Raw genomic sequence first — 21,706 nt, 5'->3', positions numbered from 1 at the left:
CTGATTAGTTTTTGAGCTGAAAGATGCAGTACAGAGGTGATCAAACACCCCACATTCTTTAAGTGAAGCTAGAATGAGAAAAAGAAGGCGTTACTTGCATCAATAAGTGGCTCAAAAATGTTTGCAAGTGGTTGAAAGCATTTCTGGTATGTACAGCAATACAATTATTTATTTTTTTCTTTTTGGCTTTTAATATTTAAATATCTGAATACATCTCATAGAATGTACTTACGAATCCCCAAATATAATATGAATATATCAGTTTTATGTATGTGTCAAGGTGTCGACCAGTGCGGAGAAGCTGTAAGAGTCATGGAAATTTACTGTTTTTCTTGAAAAATCAACATTTTTGTCATAGTGTGCTACAAGTAGGTTTTTGAGCACAAGCAAGAAATTAAAATTTGCTGAGGTGAAACTATGCTTCAATATGACATACCTGGTATTACTGTTACAGTAGAAATTATATTAAATACAGTGTGTTTCAAAAATAATATATGTATTTCGCATGCATATATTTATTAAACTTTAAGACATACGAAGATGAAACTTGACACACATACTTACGAACCTCTCAAGTTCAGATTACAGATGTTCAATATGTCATCCAGCAGTGACACGAACAATATCACATCGATACTCAAATTCCTCCCATACTCGGGCAAGCATGTCCTTTGTCACTGATGTTACGGCAGTACGGATCCGGTTCTTCAACTCTTCCAGGTTCTGTGGGAGTGGTGGTACATAAACCAACACAACCCCACAGGAAGAAGTCACAGGGTGTCAAATCCGGTGACCATGGAGCCCAGCTGATACATGCTAAGTCGCCAGCTCCTTGACGACTAATCCAACGGTTCGGTAGAGTTTCATTAAGATAATCACGCACTTGGCGACTCCAGTGAGGGGGTGTTGAAAAATGAAGTTGTCTTCGTGCAGCCTCGGAAACAACCAGTTTTGTAACATAGAGAGATACTGCTGACCGTTAACCGTGTTTCCATCAAAGAAGAATGGGCCGTAAACAGATGATCGGAATATGGCGCAAAACACATTCACTTTGGGCTCGTACATGTTTAATGAATGCATGTGGGTTCTGTAGGCCCCAAATGTGAACATTATGTTTGTTTACCTGACCACTGACATGAAACGCAGCTTCATCACTAAACACGATGCGTTGTGCGAAAGTGTTGTCACTGTCAATAGCATCAAGAATCTCGTTACAAAATGCCACACGTTTGCGTTTGTCATCAGGACGCAGAGCTTGCAACAGCTGTACCTTGTACGACTTCATAACCAGCCGACATCTCAAAACATGCCAAATTGTTGTTGTAGGAAGTTGTAACTCCCGACTGGCATGACTAGTTGATTTTGAAGGGCTACTTTGGAAAGCAGTTTGAATTCTTGCAACATTTTCTTCAGGAACATGAGGGCGGCCAGGACTCTTTCCTTTACATACACATCCTGAATCTACAAACTGTCGATACCATCTGCGAATGTTCCACCCATTCGGAGGATCAATTTGGTACCTCAACCTGAAACGTCTTTGCACTGTAATCACGGAATTGCACTTCGCAAACTCAAGAACACAAAATTATTTCTGCTGCGGAGTAAACAAGTAAAACAGAACAGAACTGACATCTAGCGGCTATTATATAAACTAGACTATGTATTCGTTTCTCTAATAGCCAAGCCGGGGTGCAGCGATCGATAGTTTAGACAAAATAATACTTTGTAATACGTATATTCTTTTTGAAACACGCTGTACTCTAGGAAAAGGCCATGTTTTGAACTACTTTCATGTAGAAATCTACTACAGTAAGTGGATATTTGAATTGATCAATTTCTTGTTGCAATTTTTGGCTTTTGTTTGGGAGATATTAGGATTAATTCATATATTACCAAATTTTACAATAATTATATTAAAAAATAAATTTATGCTATAATTGTTATTTTTTTTTCATAAAGAATTCTTTGTTAACCATTTAGTTAGTACATGGCAAATATTACACAAAAGCTGAACCTTGATAGCCCTTTCGAACAGTCAATGTATTCAGGTTTTTTTTGTTATTCCTTTTACATGTGATGTGAATATTCTAAAAACTTGATTAGTGTGATTCTAAGTGTGGTGCTTAGCTAAAATAGATCAACCTTCTTGTACACACATTTACATACATAAATTGCCTGTCTGGAAAATTCCGATTCTTAGTTTGTAAAACCTAGAACAGTTAAGGGGTTCGTGTTCTGATGCAATTGTAGACACCCTGATGTGTGTTGGTCACATATTTTAAGTTTCTCTAAGCACACAATTTATACACAGAGAAGCTAATTGCAGCTACAGTTAACCACTATGTGCTGCCTCCTTGACTACAAGGCAACAGAGTTAACTACTACATCAGGGAGACCCCTTAAAAAAGTAAGAACATTTTTTTTTATTAAAAGTTTATTTACAAAATAAACACTACACTCATACAGTCACTCATTTTTTCATTTTCACAAACACAACCTGCACTTTAAAAAAATGTTTGCCATGTATCCTGAATGTTCCAAAGAAACAAAGACCAATTGGAATTTGTCTAATATCGATATTTTGTGGAATAGTCTTTTGGTGATACAACAAGACCACGGCCTTTTCGAGCACCTCTGTATACTGTTTCAATTATATCTATCATTTCTTGTTTGTCCTCTAACGTCCAATTTATCTTGTTGTTGTTTCCCGTCCCCAAGTCAATCATGATGTGCTTGTTGCGGAAGAAAAACATAACGGTGCAGGGGTCATACAATTCATACCTGTAATGAAGAAAAGCAAAAAATAAAGATGTTTTTGTGTGTGTGGAGTTAGATGTCAACGAATGTTCCTTACATTTTGTACCACAATTTTTTTTTTTTTAATTTTGATGTTTGTGTGAAACAGAATAAATAATCTCTGGCTTATAGTGTTGTGGTAACATCGTTGCCTTGTAATCAAGGGTCCCAGGTTCTATACCCTGTGGAGGCACATAGTGGTCCAGTCCTGATTAGCCTTTCTGTGCATAAAGTGGACTTAAAAACTCACTGGCTTGTAAAAGTACCTGGAAAATTCTTTAAATGCAATTCTGGGGCCAAATTACCACCAATTATATTTCACCTGAAATGATTTATATGGCAATTTCAGCTTTCTATTTAAGGCAGAACACGCCTCTTTAATTTGTTGTAACAAACAGGTTAAAACTTTGACCCTGGCAGAACAAGGTGATCAAATGTATAAGAATAATAAACTCCATCTCCTTTCTCCCCTAAAATTTATTTTCCAAAGCTAGACTTGATTATCCCAGATAAGTAACTAATGAAAATTGTTCAGTGTAGGAATTCTAAAAAACTTCTACCTCCACACACCCTTATGAGCAGAGGAGGGCTTGTTGTATTTGTGTACTAGACATTCACGTGAATCACAATCAAAATACTACAATTTATGGTGTCTAAAGATGTAATAAATAAGACTATTATTTTTTCTTCACACACACATTTTGCTTCCTTAAGCAAGAATATGTTTACAAAAGTTCTGGTTTGAGTCTTCAGATTATATACAAACTAAAAATTAAGGAAAAACTCAATTATATTGCATGGATTCTTTAGTAAGTACACAAATCATAGTTTGGCAGATAAATTAATTTTGTCACATAAATTGTGACAATGTTTATAACGAAATGTTGTATTGTACATCATTATGTGGTCTGAATGATCTTTCAGATTTCTGAAAAAAAAAACATGGTACATTGTAAGTGGTGAAAAGGTAAGGCACTTACATTTTATTAAAATCTGGAACCTCCGTTATATCCACCAAGTATATTACAGCAAAGTTTTTAACTTTTTCTGCGATGCTGTACATAACCTCATCCATCTTCATACAAGTGGGATCCCAATCATGGCCAAACCTGATCACCTGCAGAAAACCACATTTAATAATTTTTCATTTCTAAACTGATCGTTAACATAGAAAGAGTACAATTAAAATTCATTACTGTGCTTTGGAATTTCAGTAGGTGGAGTGTTGGGGAGTTTTTATTCTTGCTGCTACCAACATTTTCCTTTTTCTTTTTCCACCTGAAGCCAAAAAGGGGGGGGGGATACCAAGTTGGTGGTGTACTTCCCCCTTCATGATTGAAAACCCTGGATACACCTAAGACTCCCGATTCTGATTTGATATCTTTCACATAATATTGGTGAAAGGGAAGTAAATAAAATAATTTTTTTAAAAAAAAAATATTCTCCTTTGATTTTTCATTAACACTGTGTATTTCTGTAGTTAAGAGTAACAAGGAAGATTGAACAAATGATCATTAGAAAAGTTGTTAAAGGTACCATCTGGGCATTCACATGAAATGAGTACAAAATTTCCTGCTATATTCAGGAGCTCATGATGATGATGAAGCACCAAATTTGAATGTAACCAAAATTACTTTATTGACATGTTACCTTCCCTTTGTGTAATGTGAGAAGACTCACTTTGCAAGGTAATGACCTTCTCAACATACTTGATGTAATTGTTTGTACTGGGCTTTGAAGGCTAATGGCTTATCAAGGTTTATCTTTCAACCTTGGTGTTGATCTCGAGGCATCAGTTGCACAATGTCCATCCTCAATTTCTACAAAATTTTACACTTGATAACTAAAAAGAAAGTGTGTTATCAGACTAAAACACATGCTCATAGGAGAAGAAAAGTATTTTATCCTCGTTACTGCTATTGAAATACACTTTTTTCCCTTATATTCTCCCCAGTAGCATAAAATATCAAAGGGTTTTTTCAGATTTATCAACATGAAGAGATGAGGAGGAAAGTAGTTTGATTCAACTAAAAGCTGTTCAATATACATTTTATACAAGTTTCCTAAGAGTGTGATATAAACCTTCATATCCAAAGTAAATATTGATATGACCGTGGCAGATTTTATGATCATCTATTCACTGGTTAAGTAAATATTTTAATTCTTGGTTTTACTTCCAGTTAAAATTTTTCAGTCTCACATTGATCAATATATAATTTGTGCTTCACAGAACACACAAACTTCTTCCCCCACAAAAATATGTCCATGCCCTAAAAAAATTATAATATCTCCTAAAGGAACCCACATTTAAAAAATAAAGACTGTGCACAGATGTATCCTGGTTATGTGGCATCACTCTAACATTCAAATCTGAAAACTGAGCAAACTAAAAAATCATGTAAATACACATTGCCACACTTTAACAATTTCTATGAACTATTTAAAATATACAGGATATATCCTTTTGCATAATGCAGAAAATATATGGTGAGAAAACAAACTTGCTAACCATGGTTAAATTTTAAAAAAATCTTATTATTGAGTTAATTGTACTTATGCCTAAAAAACAAATTCCTTCGAGTTATAAAAAAAAAATCATGCTTACCACAACTCTATCTTCTTCTGACAAAATAGCTTGGTCAACTTGCCAGCCATTGTGTAAATGTGGTAACATGTAAGACATGTTGGCGTCTTTCTTCTGTACTTCAACTTAAAATCTGTAGGAAACAGATTGTTTGTATAAGCAGTTACACAAAAATGCAATTGGATTATTATTATTTGTGAACATGGGAAAACCCATGAGTTTGAGTTTACAATGGTAATTTACACGTTGGCATCTAGAATACTGGAAATGAGTGTGGAAATAAGTTTGAAATTCAAAGAAAAAAATTTGCAACTACAGTACTAATTTGTGAAAAATTATCTGTAAAAGGTAGGTAGTGCAAGCGACTACACTCCCATGTTGTCACTTTCTGCACATTTCTTTTTTCTTTTTGCATGGAAATATTATGGCAATCACACTTAATCCTAAAATAATGAGTATAAATAGCAACACCATCAACATGTGTTGCATTACACAATCAGAACTTGGACCCTTATTTTGTTTCTAAAAAATAACAAAATGATGAGTCGAAGACTATAAGAACCAAAGAACAAGCAATGTATTGTAGAAAAGTGAATCGTCCTTACTTATTTTTGCTACATAGCATACATTTATGGGCATTCCTTCAGTTTTATTGGTTCCAAGTTCGATGGGGCCTATACCACGTGAGGCACCTAAAAGTACCACCTGAAATAGCGAAGAAACCAGAAACAGTAGCGATGTGAGGTTTGCGGGAAACAATGATATCAAATGGGGCTCGTAAATCGGAGGTATGGGGTGGGTCGAAAAATATCGACAAATGGGGCATCTGGAGCAAAGTCATATTTTTTTAAATGGAACGATATACAATAACATGCATAATATAAAAGAGCACACGCAGAGAAACACAACGCCGTTGGTCTCATGCATCTACTGCACATAGGAACGAAGATATGGCCATGTGAAAATATGTAAACAAACTAACAAGTGGCCCACTTGACCGTCAGTACCACGGCATGTAAGACTTCTCAGGTGCCTGACAGAACTGCCTTTACGCAGAGCAAGTTTTGATAGCAGGTCCACGAGATCGTGTTAGTTCATAGCAAGCAGTCGTAGTGGTAAGAGCGAAGATTATGGTGTTCTCAAACATAGAAAAAGCGGACATGATCCTGATTTATGGGGAATGCCGAAAGAATGCATCAGAAGCCTACCGTGTGTACGCAGAGAGATATCCGGACAGACGACAGCCATCTCGACGTCTGTTTGTTAAGTTATTTATTAAATTAAGAGACACCGGAAGTGTAACACCACGAGCATGTGTGCGGAACAAGCTAACTACAGGTGAGGCAGGTGCAACAAATGTTCTCGCCGCTGTTGCTGTGAATCCGCACGTTAGCTCCCGTGAAATTGCCAGGGATGCTGGGATGAGTCAGCGAAGTGTATTGCGCATTCTGCACACACACAAGTTTCACCCATATCATATCTCCTCCATCAGGAACTTCACGGGAATGATTTTGTGGACCGTGTTCGGTTTTGTACATGGATGTTACGACACGACACACCCGATTTGTCACGTATCCTCTTCACTGACGAGGCAACTTTTACCAATCATGGAAATGTCAACCTAAGGAACATGCACTATTGGTCGGTGACAAATCCACATTGGCTTCGCCAAGTGGAACGCTAGCGCCCATGGAGTGTGAACGTGTGGTGTGGTATAGTGGGTGAACATCTCATTGGCCCTTTTTTTATACAAGGGACACTGAATGCTGACCGATACATACAGTTTTTACAACATGAACTGCCTGTACTATTGGAGGACATACCACTTCAGACAAGGAGGGAAATGTGGTACCAACATGACGGGTGCCCAGCTCACAGTGCAAGACGCGCTACAGCATGTGTGGAAAATACATTTCCAAATCGTTGGATTGGACGTGGAGGGCCTGTCAAATGGCCGGCTCGTTCCCCAGATTTGACACCGTTAAGACTTTTTCCTGTGGGAAAAGCTGAAGGACATAGTCTACCGGGATGTGCCAACAACTCCAGAGGATATGCAACACCGCATTACTGCGGCCTGTAGGGACATTCCCTACGAGATGCTACATTCTGTGCAACGATCTTTGCGTGGGCGCCTCGTTGCCTGTATCGCAGCTGATGGCCACCACTTTGAACACACACTTTGACAGGTTTTCGCTTCTTACGCAGTGGTTCTTCGACATACTGTCATGGTCATTTTCATTATGCTGTAACACTGTCAAATACATGGTGCTGACGATGTCTACTGTATTTTTTCTTCCTTTAACACGTTCTGTCTTCATCTTGTCCAATGGCTTCCGACATCTCATACTTGTACATGCCGTGGTACTGACGGTCAAGTGGGCAACTTGTTGTTTGTTTACATATTTTCACATGGCCATATCTTCGTTCCTATGTGCAGTAGATGCATGAGACCCACGGCGTTGTGTTTCTCTGCATGTGCTCTTTTATATTATGCATGTTATTGTATATCGTTCCATTTAAAATAAAAAAATATGACTTTGCTCCAGATGCCCCATTTGTCGATATTTTTCGACCCACCCCATACCTCCGATTTACGAGCCCCATTTGATATCATTGTTTCCCGCAAACCTCACATCGCTACTGTTTCTGGTTTCTTCGCTATTTCAGGTGGTACTTTTAGGTGCCTCACGCGGTATAGCAGGTACATTTCGTATCTAATGTTCATGTAAAAGTACAGACTACGTGAAACCGATTTTCAATCATATAGTTTGATACACACACTACCAGCTTCTCTCAGCACAGCACGATGGGTGATATCAGTGATGGTGCACCCATTAATTTTAATTTTATCAATCAATCGTCTAACAGCGAAATTAGTAAATATAAATGCCCAGAATGCCATCTACCATGTAAAACCATTATATATGCAGATGACACAACACTGGTTACTTGCGATAATGACTTAAATAATCTGTTTTTAACAAATCAAGCTATGATAGATATCACTCGGAGCTGGCTACAGTCCAATAAATTAATCTTAAATAACACAAAAACTGAAATGTTATGCTTCTCATTATTGAATGTCACAACAAACACTAACAAAAATGAGTCTGGAAAGTTGCTGGGTATACATTTTGATCCCAAACTTACATGGACCTGTCATACTGACAATCTTATAAAGAAATTATCAAGGTTCATATATCTTTTATATAAACTGAAAAAATCTGTCAGTAAAGACATGGTGATAACAGCTTACCATGCCTTTTTCCATTCTCACTTGTTGTATGGCACATTACTCTGGGGTAATTCTAGTGGTGCACAACAGGTATTCAAATGGCAAAAGCAGGCTATTAGGTGCATTATGGGTGTGTCTGATATGGTTACATGCAAACCTTTTTTTATTGAACTAAAAATAATGACTCTACCTGCAATATATATTTACCAGTGCCTGATGTATGTAAAAGAAAATATCGGAGCCTTTCCGATGCACTCAGAGGTTCACAACTATAACACTAGGAAAAAGTATAATATTGACACAACCCATATTACACTTAGTAAAATGAAAGACAGTTACAAATATAATGCTCAGACACTTTCAAATCTCTTACCCCTAAGCTTTAGGCAGTTTAGATTCCGGAAAACTATTCAAAATTTTCTAACAGAAAGTTGTATTTATAATGTAACTGAGTTTAAAGAAGCTAATCTTTCTGTGTCTTTAGATAATTAAGTAAAATATACCTATACCTAACAACAATATATACTGGGATAGCATTATCATTACCTTAACACTAAATATAATTATGTTACAGAGAAAGGAATATGGGTACTGTATGATAGCCATATATTATATTATCCATAGACCTGTAGGAAGGCCAAGACGAAGATGGAGGGACAACGTTGAGATGGACCTAAAGGAAATCGGTAGGGATGGAAAAGAGTATATAGATCTTGCTCAAGATAGGGACAGATGGAAGGCCTGTGTTGCTGCAGCCATGAACCTTCGGGTTTAAGAAGGCTAGAGAGTTAGTTATGATAGCCAGGATGTGTAAACATAACATCTGTAAACTGTAAAGCATAAGGACTTGTATATAAAATATTTTTTTTTGTTGTAATATATGCTTGAACATGTACAAAAGTGTACTGTATCTAAAATGGGAGTGAATGTAGAATACATAGAATGTCCCTAATCACGAATCAGTTGTTAAAATGCCGTGGACACGTCTGGAAATTGTGAAAAAAGTTGATGTAAGTTTTATTTTTTTAAAAAGCTTTTTCACGTTGTTTTACGAACAAAATTTTAACTATGCTTGCCTAACCTAACCGAACCTTACCGGAAATGGGTTTTGGAGCTACCCGTGAATTTTTACATGCGTCCGTGGCATTTTAACAACAGATTCGTGATTAGAAGGCCAAACTTAGTTAGTAGAGTGACACACTCGCGCAAACATCATTGAAAACAATTGAATAGCGCTCCAGCTCGCGGTTCCCACCGTTCGGTAGGGACGGTAATGTGGCAATATAGCACGGCGTAGTGCTTGCTTCTTTTATGCAGTGCATGTTCATTGGCTAGCTAGTAACTAGTGTTGCCAACTGTAATAATGAAGCACTATTTCTGTCACGGAAGGGGAAAAGGCAGGTAAAGTGGCGGTGAGTTTCGTTGGATTGGAAGCACCATATTTTTATTTTATACTAAGTATTTTGCCGGTTTGACGTTGTGTGCGTGTATTGCGTGTGTGTATGTAAAAGTGTGTGTTTGCTAATGAACGTTAAATTCCATAATGCCTCCAGTTCTGTCGAAGTTGAAATCAAAAACCTTGCATAGCCAAGCTCGGGAAATTCTAAGCAACGTGCACGAGTTCATGAAGGAGGAAGCCAGTCATGGTGTTAGCATCCCAATAAAGCATTTTGGCAACAGAGCAGCGAAGAGCAGCAACAAATTGTTCATATTTCATAATTTTGGAATTATTCAAAATAAATAAATTATGTGGCTCCAACATCATTTCAACTCTGGCTCCGGCACGTGTTCTTGTAGAAATTGCATAGAGGAGGCTGTCATTTTTGCTGCTTAATGTGATACATATTGTTTTCTGTGTTAAAAATGCCATGCTTTGATGGGTGACCAAGTTCATAGCAGGGCCGGCGGAAGGAGAGGGCGAACCGTCCCATCGCCCAGAGCGGCAAAATTTGAAGAGAAGAAAAAAATAAGCCTATTGAAAACTGTGATCGAGCGAGATATTCTTTTGCGCTGAATAGTATTGAAATAGCATAAGAAGTATCATTATTTATTTTATATTTTGATGTTTTAGTTAGGAATATATTGATTTTCAATTTTCCGTTTCTGCGTAATGACCGGGGGGGGGGGGGTCGAAATAGAGCGGCATCTGCCGCCACCTCCCAGGGAGGCAAAATGACTAGCGCCGGCCCTGGTTCATAACAAAAGAAAAAGCCGCGCAGCTTATCGTCTAGTATAATGCATGACGTTTAAAACTCAACGTTAGATAGACCTGAATTCTCTAATTTTATTGTTGTACGTAACAGCTGTGCATCGGCGCACTGCAGCGATTTTTCTATCTGCTCCATTAGCAACACTGCTTCTTTAGTTGTTTCGCGCATCGCACGGCAGAATTATCTGCGCTGGACTCTACACCAAATATTATCGAAATTAGAGACATTCTCTATATTCTTCATTCATACCCTAAAACGCTGCACTCAATTTAAACCTTGCTTATAACAATATTGGAATGTAAATTCACTGTGACGAAATCTATTGCAATGTGTAGTTGCCTAATGACGAATAAATGATTTTGGTTTCCCTAAAAATACACACAAACAAGAATTAATGGTAAATAAGCGATATCGCCTGAATGGATTTATTCAAATTTACAGGAGAAACTACTTACTGAAATCAGTTTCTGTAGCATTGTCGAAGTTCTTCGAGGTATTTTCTTTCGCGGAAACTGAAAACTTCATCCTACAAGGCTGCAGAACAAGAAATAATCACTTTTTATGTAAGGAACTTGCATTTTCTGACATTATGCCATTATTTCCATTATGTACCTGCAGATGGCGTGAGCGTCAAAAGTCACATGGTCTCGCCAGTGTTTCCAAACGTGCCTTTTTCTTACGATATTTTTTTTCTTTTATTTTTAACTATGCTTACTTAACCTTGCCGGAAATGGTCCGTGGGGCTATCGTGAATGTTTTTTTTGGGGCTATCCGTCAATGGTTTGACATATTGAACATGAAAGTAGGTATTTTTCGGTGAAGAAGGTTGAAACACTGCATACCCCACTCCAAATCGACAAAACACAAGCACGACGATCCATGATGAGTGTTACCCAAGTGGAACAAGGAAGACAAATAATGACTCGTAATATGAAAAGTTGACACTATTTTAGTAAAACGGCATAACCTCACCTTAAAGAATCTTCCGCAATGCAGAATAGGCAAGTATCAATGCTAAAATTAACGAAATAAACGAGTGTGAGGTATTCGGGCGATATCGCATAATTACCGAATTAATGAATAACATAAGCATAACAACGAAAGTAAGTTGATCCCATGGTACTAACATAACGCGTATAATGAATTCCATGTAAGTTGGAATGGTAACAATTTCATACATCGGAGACACATTTCTTCAATTTTACACAAGAAACCACTTTCGGAAATGAATTTCACAAGGTTTACAACGTTCGTCGTGGAATATATTTGACCAGGAAATCATGTATTTTTCAAGAGAAATATCTCACCGACGCAAAATTGCCATTGCTTTCATTTGCTTGCCCTACGACAACCGGATGCTGCATACGTTTGATGACGTAAGCCCCTGTCAGTGTTTCAACCCCCCCTTTATTTTTACTATGCTTGCCTAACATAACTTAACCTTATTGGAAATGGTTCGTGGGGTACTACTTTACTATACCTGAGACACCTGGGAATAATTTCTTTCACACTTTTTTACATTGCTAACGTACTATTCTGCATTCCGGAACACTTATTTAGGTGAAATAATTGAATTTTTTAGGAAAGTAATGTATATTTCTTACATTTACGAGTACTTACTGTTCTTGTTTATTTCCAAACACAACATGGCGATAGCTTAGCGTTGTTCGTTCCTTGAGCCAGAAAAACCATTGACGTTAGCCCAAAAATTCACGATAGCCCCACAAACCATCACGGGGACGAGGTATGGCTACTAGGTTAGGTTAGGCCTGTTAGGTTTGGTTCCATTAGCACTCCTTTCGTTCAATTTAGCATATACGGACAATACGAGAGCGTATTGTGCTCTCATGCAGGGAGCAAATGGCGGCAGCAGCAATAGCGCGTCGGAAATAGATTTTCGTACAAAACCACATGCATTCGCATTAAAATGAATCAAAATTACATTCCCGAACATCAACAACGCCACAGAAATGATTTGCGTAAGTACTTTCTCCTGTAAATTTGAAGAAATCTGTCTCAGGTATAGTAAAGTGTTACCGAAGGTTGAAACACTGCACACCCACAACGGGAGTCAAGATGTGCCTGCCATATTGTGTGTTTCGGAAACTAAGAAAAGAATAAAAAAAAAGCACTCAGAATGTGAAACAATGCGTTTGTTTTCGTGTAAAAAGCATAATGGCACCTTGAACTATGTTCCGCAATACACAATTGGTAAGTACGAACCATGCGAAACACAAAATATCAGATTTTAATGTGTCTCCGATCTATGAAACTGGTACCGAAAAGAATAATATAAATGGTGAACAGAATTTTTTGAATTCGACCCATTCACCAAAAATACTGCTATATTATTTCAATAATACACTGAGATATGGTTGAATTAGCAGCATAAGAGAGTTCCTTACTATTATATTCGCATTTCTTATGGGAATTAAATCTGTGATACTGCATAAAACTTATAAACAACTTTTTTCTTTTCTTTCACAATCATAAATACAAGAGTAAATAATTGAACTGTCACAACTGGCCATTCTTAATTTTTTCATATGTTGTACATAATAATAATGGTAAATCTTAGCTGAAAAGCATGTTTGACTACATACCCAAAATTTTTCTGATCTCTTCCTTCTGCCTCAGTCAGGCTTATTCCAAAATCAGTAAAAAAAAAAACCTTCCACAAGGACAACTTACGCTCTCTCTTCCTTGATTGTGATGTCCTATTGCCGAACTTCTCCGATGGCGGCGCCAGCGTCGTTCTGTTCGTACACAATTTCACTGACGGCACGCTTCACTAGATAAAATGAGGTTTTTTGTTTCGTGTGGTGTGAAATAAAATAATGTGACAATAATTTAAGGAGAGAAATAATTATCGAGGCAAGACGGAGAATGTTTTATACCCCTGTTATTGTTAATAGCACGTATCCAAGGTGGGATGAGGTGGCTCGAGCCCCCCTCCCTCAGGAAATTTTTCAATTTACACTAGATAAAATTAGATTTTTGGTGTCTTGAATAATGTGAAGATAATACATTTATAAATCTGACAGAAATAATTATCGAGACAAGACGGAGAGTGTTCTATAACCCTATTATTGTCAATAGCACGTATCCAAGGTGGTAATCAGGAGGCTCGAGCCCCCCTCCAGGAAATGTTTCTGTTTACACTAGATAAAATTTGTATTTTGGCTTCTTGAATAATGTGATGATAATTTGGGAGAAATAATTATCGAGACAAGACGGAGAATGTTCTGTAACCCTGTTATCGTTAATAGCACGTATCCAAGGTGGAGTTGAGGAAGCTCGAGGCCCCACGAAGAATTTTCTTTATTTCTCACTAGATAAAATTAGGATTTTGGTATTTTGAATAATGTGACGATGATTTAAGGAGATAGACAATTATCGAGGAAAGACTGAGAATGTTCTATAACCCTGTTGTTGATAATATTGCACGTAAACTTTTCTTGGGGTTTCGGTGTTGTCGCAGTGCACTTGAGGACTATGTAGAGACTTGTCAGCATTTGGAAGCTTTACAGCAAAGGTAGCGCCACACGTAGGGCGATTCGTTGTAATTTCTAATCTCTGGAAATCGGGAGAGGGTACGTTCTTGAATGAGAGAAGGAGTCAACTACTGGCAATATTAACGAATCGTTTTATCTGAGGAACGTTCTAGAATATAATGAGGATATATATATACGCGGATTCAATTTTTCGGTTGATCTGTACAAAGAATCGGTTAATGAGATTTCAGAGGTAAGTGTGACAATTCATACAGTCGATTGGTGATCAGATCAGTCAGCGTCCTCTGGTTGCTTTAAAAGATATAGTTATTCGAAAATGAAGACATTGACGACAGTAGAACTTCCAGGGCTTCAATGTAGTGTTACTTCGGGTCGAGTTCTCTCTCTCTCTCTCTCAAAAGTGAATATTTCAGCAGTACCGGATATTGGAGTGGTTTATTAAAACAGAAATAAGCTGCATAGATCAACTGAAAATCGAAGTTTTGAGTGATGATTTAGTTTTCCAGAACTAATTTCGTATATGCAGTCCGAGAATTTCATGATATAAAAAATACTTTTGTTTAAGCCTACTGGGTTCAAAATACATTCAAACACTTAACTACCATAAAGAGACAGCCGAAAATTTTATGAATATCGAGAAGAGAAAGCAAGAAGATGTTGCATATGTAAACATTTTAGGCGGCAATTGCAGGCTCTACCAGGACCCGAATCAGTGCTCTACCAACTGAGCCACCTAGCCATCCTTGACTTCAACCGATTTTTCGTTAAAATGTCTACATAGTACATGTCTCTTCGGTCTGAAACCTTCCTAAGTCTTGAAAATCCAAGTCACAAGGATGGAAAATTAGGGCCTTGTTAAGGTTAGGTGTGAAGGCAGGCAGACGACAGCACCCTAAAGGATCATATCCAAACCTGCAGGAAGACCGCATCTTACTTCAATCTCCAATACTGAATGATAAAAACTTCTGGTGAGTTGATTTAAAAAATGTGTCCGAGATAAGGAGTGGCGTGCCCAGGATTTTCGGAAAGGAGAGGGGTTACGCATACTATTTTTGGTGGTCAGTCCTGATTTTGCCATTTTTTTCCTGTCTTTGACGTTCTTCTTCTTTTTTTTTTTAAAAAAAAAGGAATACTGGGTCAAATGGGGCTATGACCTCACCAACCCTCCCTTGGGCACGTCTCTGGAGATAAATGAATAAGCATTTGATCATATTGGGAGACGAGACATTAGATGTGTTGGGAACGGAAGGGTTTTCATTGTGCATTAATTGTTTCGTGATCCAGCTGTATTCGAGAAGACTTCGTTTGTTTCGTGTCGATATATGACAAGACAGCGGAAGCTGTGACAAGCATTTTTGAACACTTGTGTGTGCTAAGGCCTGAATCTGAACAATTTGGTGGGTTTCGGCTTTTATAAGAGCTGCAAACATGGGAGGGCAAGAGACGTTAGTGGTGTTCAGGCTGGAATCAGAGATACATATTCGAGAGCTGTCTGCGTCCAGTTCGCAGCCTACAATTTGAATCTCGCGTTGTGGAGTGGATTGTCCATCCCATGCATGTAACAGCTTCGTAAAAACACTCAAAGACACCATAGATGTTTTTATGCCTGATGAGAAGAAATGGACAAACACACATACTGAGATGGTTAATGCATGGAAACAGAGGAGTTGAGTGGTAAAAATGTTCCGATTTCACGTTCTGATTAAAATGACAGCCTTAAACAGTGGCGACGATTTAAGGGATAGTTGCTCCCCATTTTTTGCCTCAACATTATGGCCTCTTAATGTTAAGTCTTGTCTACCAAGAGAAAGTAAACTTTCCTTGCACTGCCCTCCGCCCCCCCCCCCCCCGTTTTGGAACCCAATTGCCACCACTGGTCTTAAACATACAATATGAGGTTCTTACTATATCCCTTTTTAAAAAATGGTGTTGAGCCCCCCCCGAAAGGAATTCCTGGATACGTGCCTGGACGGGAGTGATTGTGAAACTGATTTCCTGATAACGTGTGGGGGGGGGGATATATATATGTCGTTTTCTGATTTCATGCAGTTCGTGAATTTATGGAGTGAGGACTTTGGCAGGCAGCTACATACCCTACCAGGGTGCAAAATCACTGAAGATTAATATTTTTTTTGGGAGGGGGCAGAAAGATTGTGGTCTACACACACACACACACAAATTATGCATATATGTTAGGTAGTGTCTGCTGCCACGTTCTTTTTCTGCTGGAACCTCGATAGAGATGCGCGTTGCAGCAAACTCGGTCTTTGTTTTATCGTGATTTCATCATGCTATGTATGCAATTACGTCTGTAACACATACTGTGAAGTTGTAGCGATTACTTTCACATAAATGTTTTAAGATTAGGTCCCTTAGCATTCTTCTAACAATAAACCTAAATGCTCTCGTAGTTAAGTTAGGTTCCGTTAGCATTAAAATAATATCGCTAAATGCTTTCTAAAGATAAAGGTTCTAAATTACCTGTACTTTCATTCCCACTAATCATGAATTTCCATTTTTCTCGTCTTCATCTGTTCTTAAGATTTGTAACATCCTCTTAGCAGACGAATTACGTGACAGGAGCAAATTTGACGCTTATTCTTACTGCTCACACGTGCGTGGCAGCAGACTCGGCCTATACGTATATTATGTATGTGCATGAAAATTAGAGAATAGTAGAGTTAAACAGGTTATATTTTCAAATTTTCTACAAAGCAACTGAGAAGAAAGAACCTATATGATTAATATTTATAATGCTATTAAATATAAAAGCAAATTACTAAATATGTAAAAATACATTAGTATTAAATACATATAAGGGAATTAATTTGATATTTTTTTATGTATCAGATATTTATAATTGCCTTCTCGATGACGCAGTTGGCCTCCCCGATGGCGCCTTGTAATCAAGGGGTCCAGGGTTCGATACCAGGTGGAGGCACATAGTGGTTCGGACCCCACTTTAAACTGTAGGTCCAGTCCCAATTAGCCATACTGTGCATAAAGTGGACTTAAAACACCAATTCAATCAATCAATCGATGGCGCAGTGAATATGTTTTCGCCTTGAAATCAAGGAGTCCCGGGTTCGATACCTGGTGGAGTCACATAGTGGTCCGGATCCCACTTTAAACTGAAGGTCAGTGGCGTACTGGCCGCCCCCGCAAGCAGTGTTCTCTCTCTGATGCTGAATTTTCAACAATTCTAGTAATTCAACAGAAAATGTCGATTATAAAAAAACATTTACGAAACAATGACGCAATTCAAACTCTTTGAGATGAACACTGACTGCAAGAATCCGATTTTTTTTTCTGTCGGTAAAGTTAGAACATGTTCGTTGTAACGTACGAGCTAACGGTACAACAAATAACTTGACGACTCCGTGTTCATCATTATAATAAGGAAGTGATCGAGTGGGTTCTCGGTAGAATTTAGTAATACGATGACTGCGATGATAAGCAGATGCGCCGAGCGACTTCACATGTGTTATTAGTCTTGCGTGTGGTATTTAGAATGGAGCTTCCCACCAAATATTTCCAAGAGCCCCAAGATTTTTCCAATTCAAGTAAAAGGATTCTCACATAATCCACACCTAACGCATGTTACACGTCATTCTCAATTGTTTGCTATACTGTGGCAATATAGTTGATTTTTATTGTAAACGTTAAACTCTTCAGGGGCCCAATAACTCAGTAGGAAGTGGTACACAGAGGGCAGTTATTATCTTGCCCTGAGGGTCATTTCTGACGAACCGAATATTGGCCAGTGTGTTATGATTTTATCATGATGTATGATGCTCATATGAAAGGTGTTTGTTTTTTTTTTTGTTTTTTTTTTAACTGGGTATAGCGTCCTCCCATTTCGAGCACTGCACTGCCCTTCCGCTAGGCTTTTCACTGAATAACATTGTGATACCGACTGAGAGATGCCGACGTTGAGCTGGCGAAGTCAAGGATAGCTTACGTCCGGATTTTCCCGGACATGTCCTACATTTTAGCCTTATGTCCGGCGTCCGGGAGGAATTAGAAAAATATCACAAATGTCCTACATTTTGAGCGTCACATAATATTAATTAGGAAAGTAGATAACAGAAAAAAATCATGCAAGTTACAAGTCTATGGACTGCGCTTCCAAACTCAATTGTGACATTTATTTTGATTCAGTCATTGCCTAAAAAGAAAAAAAGGTTTGTCCTGGTATTAAAAATACGGAAAAACGGAAGCACTTAATGAACAAAGTTTTGGAACCACTTTCTGATAACGTAACTGTTCAATGCCTGAGCAGAATCTCTTGCCTTAGGGATTATACTGATGGAACAAGGTGTTGCCATTCTTATTCAATATAATTTGATTGTAAAGCAGGGGTATAGAGAACAAAGTTATTGAGGGTGTGTACCAGTCAAAAAAGTCATGGTAGTCAAGAAAAAGTAAAGAAATCAACAAATAGGTCAAGAATTCAATCCCAAGGAAATAAATTATTCTTGTGGTCAAGAATTTTTGCTATCATAATGACTGATTGGTGGATTTAGTTTCTTTTACTTCACTTTTTCTGTCCCTTTGATTAATCGCGAAAATGATAATGAATGGTGGTAAGGTAAGATGGATGAAGGGACAGTCACAAACATATAGGGACAACCGACACACGCCCCACATAAGTTTATACTGGCTGTGAGTCCAGACGCCAAAGCCTTGCTCGTCTGCCAAACACAGTTCAGGATGCATTAATACGAGAAAGCACATCTAATTCTCTTCTTAAATTCAGCTTCAGTTTTCATCTTAAGTAGACCTTTGGTAGGGATTTTCAATAAATAAATATTTGTTTTGTTAATTACTAATTTCCAATTTTACCTAAGTAGGGGTCGGAAAAATAAACGTTAAGAAAGACAGGAAAAAGGTCTAGAAAAGTCCAGAAAAAGTCAAGAATTGTGGATGTATTATTTTGGTAGACACCCTGTTATTGAACTAAAGACTACCCAAGATGAAATTTCTCAAACTTTAAACTTCTCGAATTTTAAATTACGGTAATTGCTGAATATTTGTTTAACACTACAGGTCATAATTGAAATGTTCAGAGAGTACTTTTATTACCATCAGGCCAACAGACTAACGAGAGAAATTATTTTTTCATAAAGTCTGTAAAATGTCTGTTACTGGTCCCTATAATTTCAAAGAGTTTGACTGTCCAGTCTAACATAAATATAATTTGACTAAACCTAAAATTTTGATAAAAATTGTCTCCTCTGAGAAGTACCACTTAAATCATGTAGTAAGAGGTGCATTGATTAGTATGATTGCAAGTCTTGAAATTTTGCATTTAAAAATTAATTAAGAATTCATTTTTTTAAAACTGAAAACTGTCATTTTTCAACTACTTTCTAACGTGTTCTATAGAAATATGTATTATTTATTGAGAATGTTTTGTGTCCTACATTTTGACTCAATGTCCTACATTTTGGGACAGCATGTCCTACATTTCCCTTACAGCGATCTGGTAACCCTAGGTTGAAGTCTTAACCATCTCAAAATCCAAAATGGAAGTATTAACTATCAAATAAGCAATTCCCAAAAACAACATTTTTTTTAAAAAAATATATATCTGAGTATGGAAGAGCCTATTTGTTTTGTTAATAATCAAGCAAAAAATACGTACAATAGTTGTTGCACTAAATATTTAGCCGCGTAATGTCCTCCCTCTTCCAAGAAGGAATCCTGTCTGCGCCACCGTGTTGAAGTAACAGCAAATGTTTTCAATATTCTCACCCAGTTATTATCAGATTTTCATATCCTAATTTTGTTTCCAGAATCTACTACACTTATGTATATGTATGTAACATAAATTGGGAAGGAAGGGTATTTGCAGAAAAAAAATCACCTGACGGCAAAAGAAACAATAAACAAAGTGTCCATCATTATTTTAATTTGTTTTGCACCCCGTGATGATAATGAATTGAAATAAGAAAGTCAATAAGTTGAGGTCAACACCTGCTTCGAATCAACAATTCCATTCCTTCTAGCGTTGTCAATACGTTTAGCATTCTCGTTACTTTTCCACTGAGGAGACCCCAATATTCTATTTGCGGGGGGCCACAGAAGGCTGCGCTACGTCACTACTCTAGGTCCCGTCACAACTAGCCTTACTGTGCATAAAGTGGACTTAAAACACCAACTCAAACAAGATATGTATAACTCCTTTACTAACTGGTTCAAGGTGTCAATAAATTACAAAAAATAGTTAAAATTGTTTTATTGTGAACAAGATTTTCTTTAGTTTTTGCTTTCTATTAGAGTAAATCAATTGAATATCATATATGGCATTCTCGTTTCACTTTTGCTGCGCATATTTTGTTGGTGTAGATCTGTTAATGATCTCTTGAATAGAGACACAGAGAGAGAGAGAGAGGAATAAACTAACTCATAACCACGCTACTTTGTGTGTGTTTTCGATATTTTCCTTAGTAAAGTATATTTGAAGTCAAAACTAATTGCGTATGTTTTGTTATAACTAAAACTACTCCCAGGAAATGTTTGGTGGGGGGGATTTTTGAGGCCAAGGTTGCTGATGGGGGAAACCCTCCCTGTGCCCCCACCACCAGGATTTCGAACCCTGTATCGTACCCTACACTTGTTTTGAATCTAGTGAACGGCGTTAGACTATCAAAGTGGTAGAGCAGTCATTTTTATTGATATATTCTAAATTCTAAACGCAATTAGAATCTGCTGCACCATACAAAATTCGATAGCAACCCGAAAAAAAACATGATTTCTTCAGCGTTGGTGGAAATAACGAAGTTATAATATGACTAAACTGGATCCAATTCCAGTGTGTTGGGCGTTGGACACGACACTGATAAATACCAATTTCATTAAGCGTCCTTATTTTTATTAGCTGAAGGGGAGAAGGGGGGCACAAAAGCTGTTCAAAAGCTTTCATCGCACGAAAGAGTTACAAAGAGAGCGCTTGTTGCGTGTTGCTAAGGAGCTTTCAGACCCAAGTTACGAGATGCACGCGACAAGCAACGAACGACACCTGGAAATGACAGTAATAAATGCAACCTTTCGAAACGAAGGAGCATGGTGTCGCTTGTGGCTCGGATTGGGCCGTTTTCTCAGTATCGTGTCGCCTCGGTTTGTTGGTAGAACATACGTGACGAACTTGCTTATCTAAAGGGGCTCTTGTCGCTTGAAAGATGGGATTTATTTCACAGCCTCTTGGGTGCAAACGCCCAGTGTGGCTTGTCACCCGTCACGTGTTGCTTCGGTCTGAATGCTTCCACAGTGTAGGATGGATAAACAGTGGATGAAAGCCAGAAAAACAACAAGGTAGATTCCTTAAACTACAGAGCTACTGGTAATTAACAAACTGTATTTT

The 21,706-nt window shown here is 37.7% G+C and overlaps 2 protein-coding genes across 3 annotated transcripts in view; one reads left to right on the top strand and one right to left on the bottom strand.

The window, feature by feature from the left end:
- xit (ALG6/ALG8 family glucosyltransferase xit) overlaps positions 1-21,706 on the top strand; it is a 120,039-nt gene that overhangs the window by 7,395 nt on the left and 90,938 nt on the right. The window lies entirely within an intron of this gene.
- The window catches only part of Dim1 (thioredoxin-like protein Dim1), a 61,406-nt gene continuing 42,130 nt past the window's right edge, over positions 2,431-21,706 (bottom strand). The window contains exons 1-4 of one of the 2 annotated variants that reach the window (XM_083129506.1): positions 13,429-13,538; positions 5,402-5,513; positions 3,777-3,913; positions 2,432-2,781 (exon numbers count right to left, since the gene is read on the bottom strand). In XM_083129506.1, the coding sequence (XP_082985632.1) occupies positions 2,568-2,781; positions 3,777-3,913; positions 5,402-5,479 (429 nt within the window). In that variant the 5' untranslated portion in view covers positions 5,480-5,513; positions 13,429-13,538 and the 3' untranslated portion in view covers positions 2,432-2,567. Of the gene's footprint in view, positions 2,782-3,776; positions 3,914-5,401; positions 5,514-13,428; positions 13,539-21,706 lie in introns of those variants that run through there. The other variant, XM_083129508.1, reaches the window with a different exon arrangement.

This window comes from Lepisma saccharinum, chromosome 10 (genome assembly GCF_977018435.1).
Source record: "Lepisma saccharinum chromosome 10, izLepSacc3.1, whole genome shotgun sequence".
Classification (NCBI taxonomy): domain Eukaryota; kingdom Metazoa; phylum Arthropoda; class Insecta; order Zygentoma; family Lepismatidae; genus Lepisma; species Lepisma saccharinum.
The sequence above is the reverse complement of the archived record's forward strand: the minus strand, read 5'-3'. Positions and strand labels throughout refer to the sequence as shown.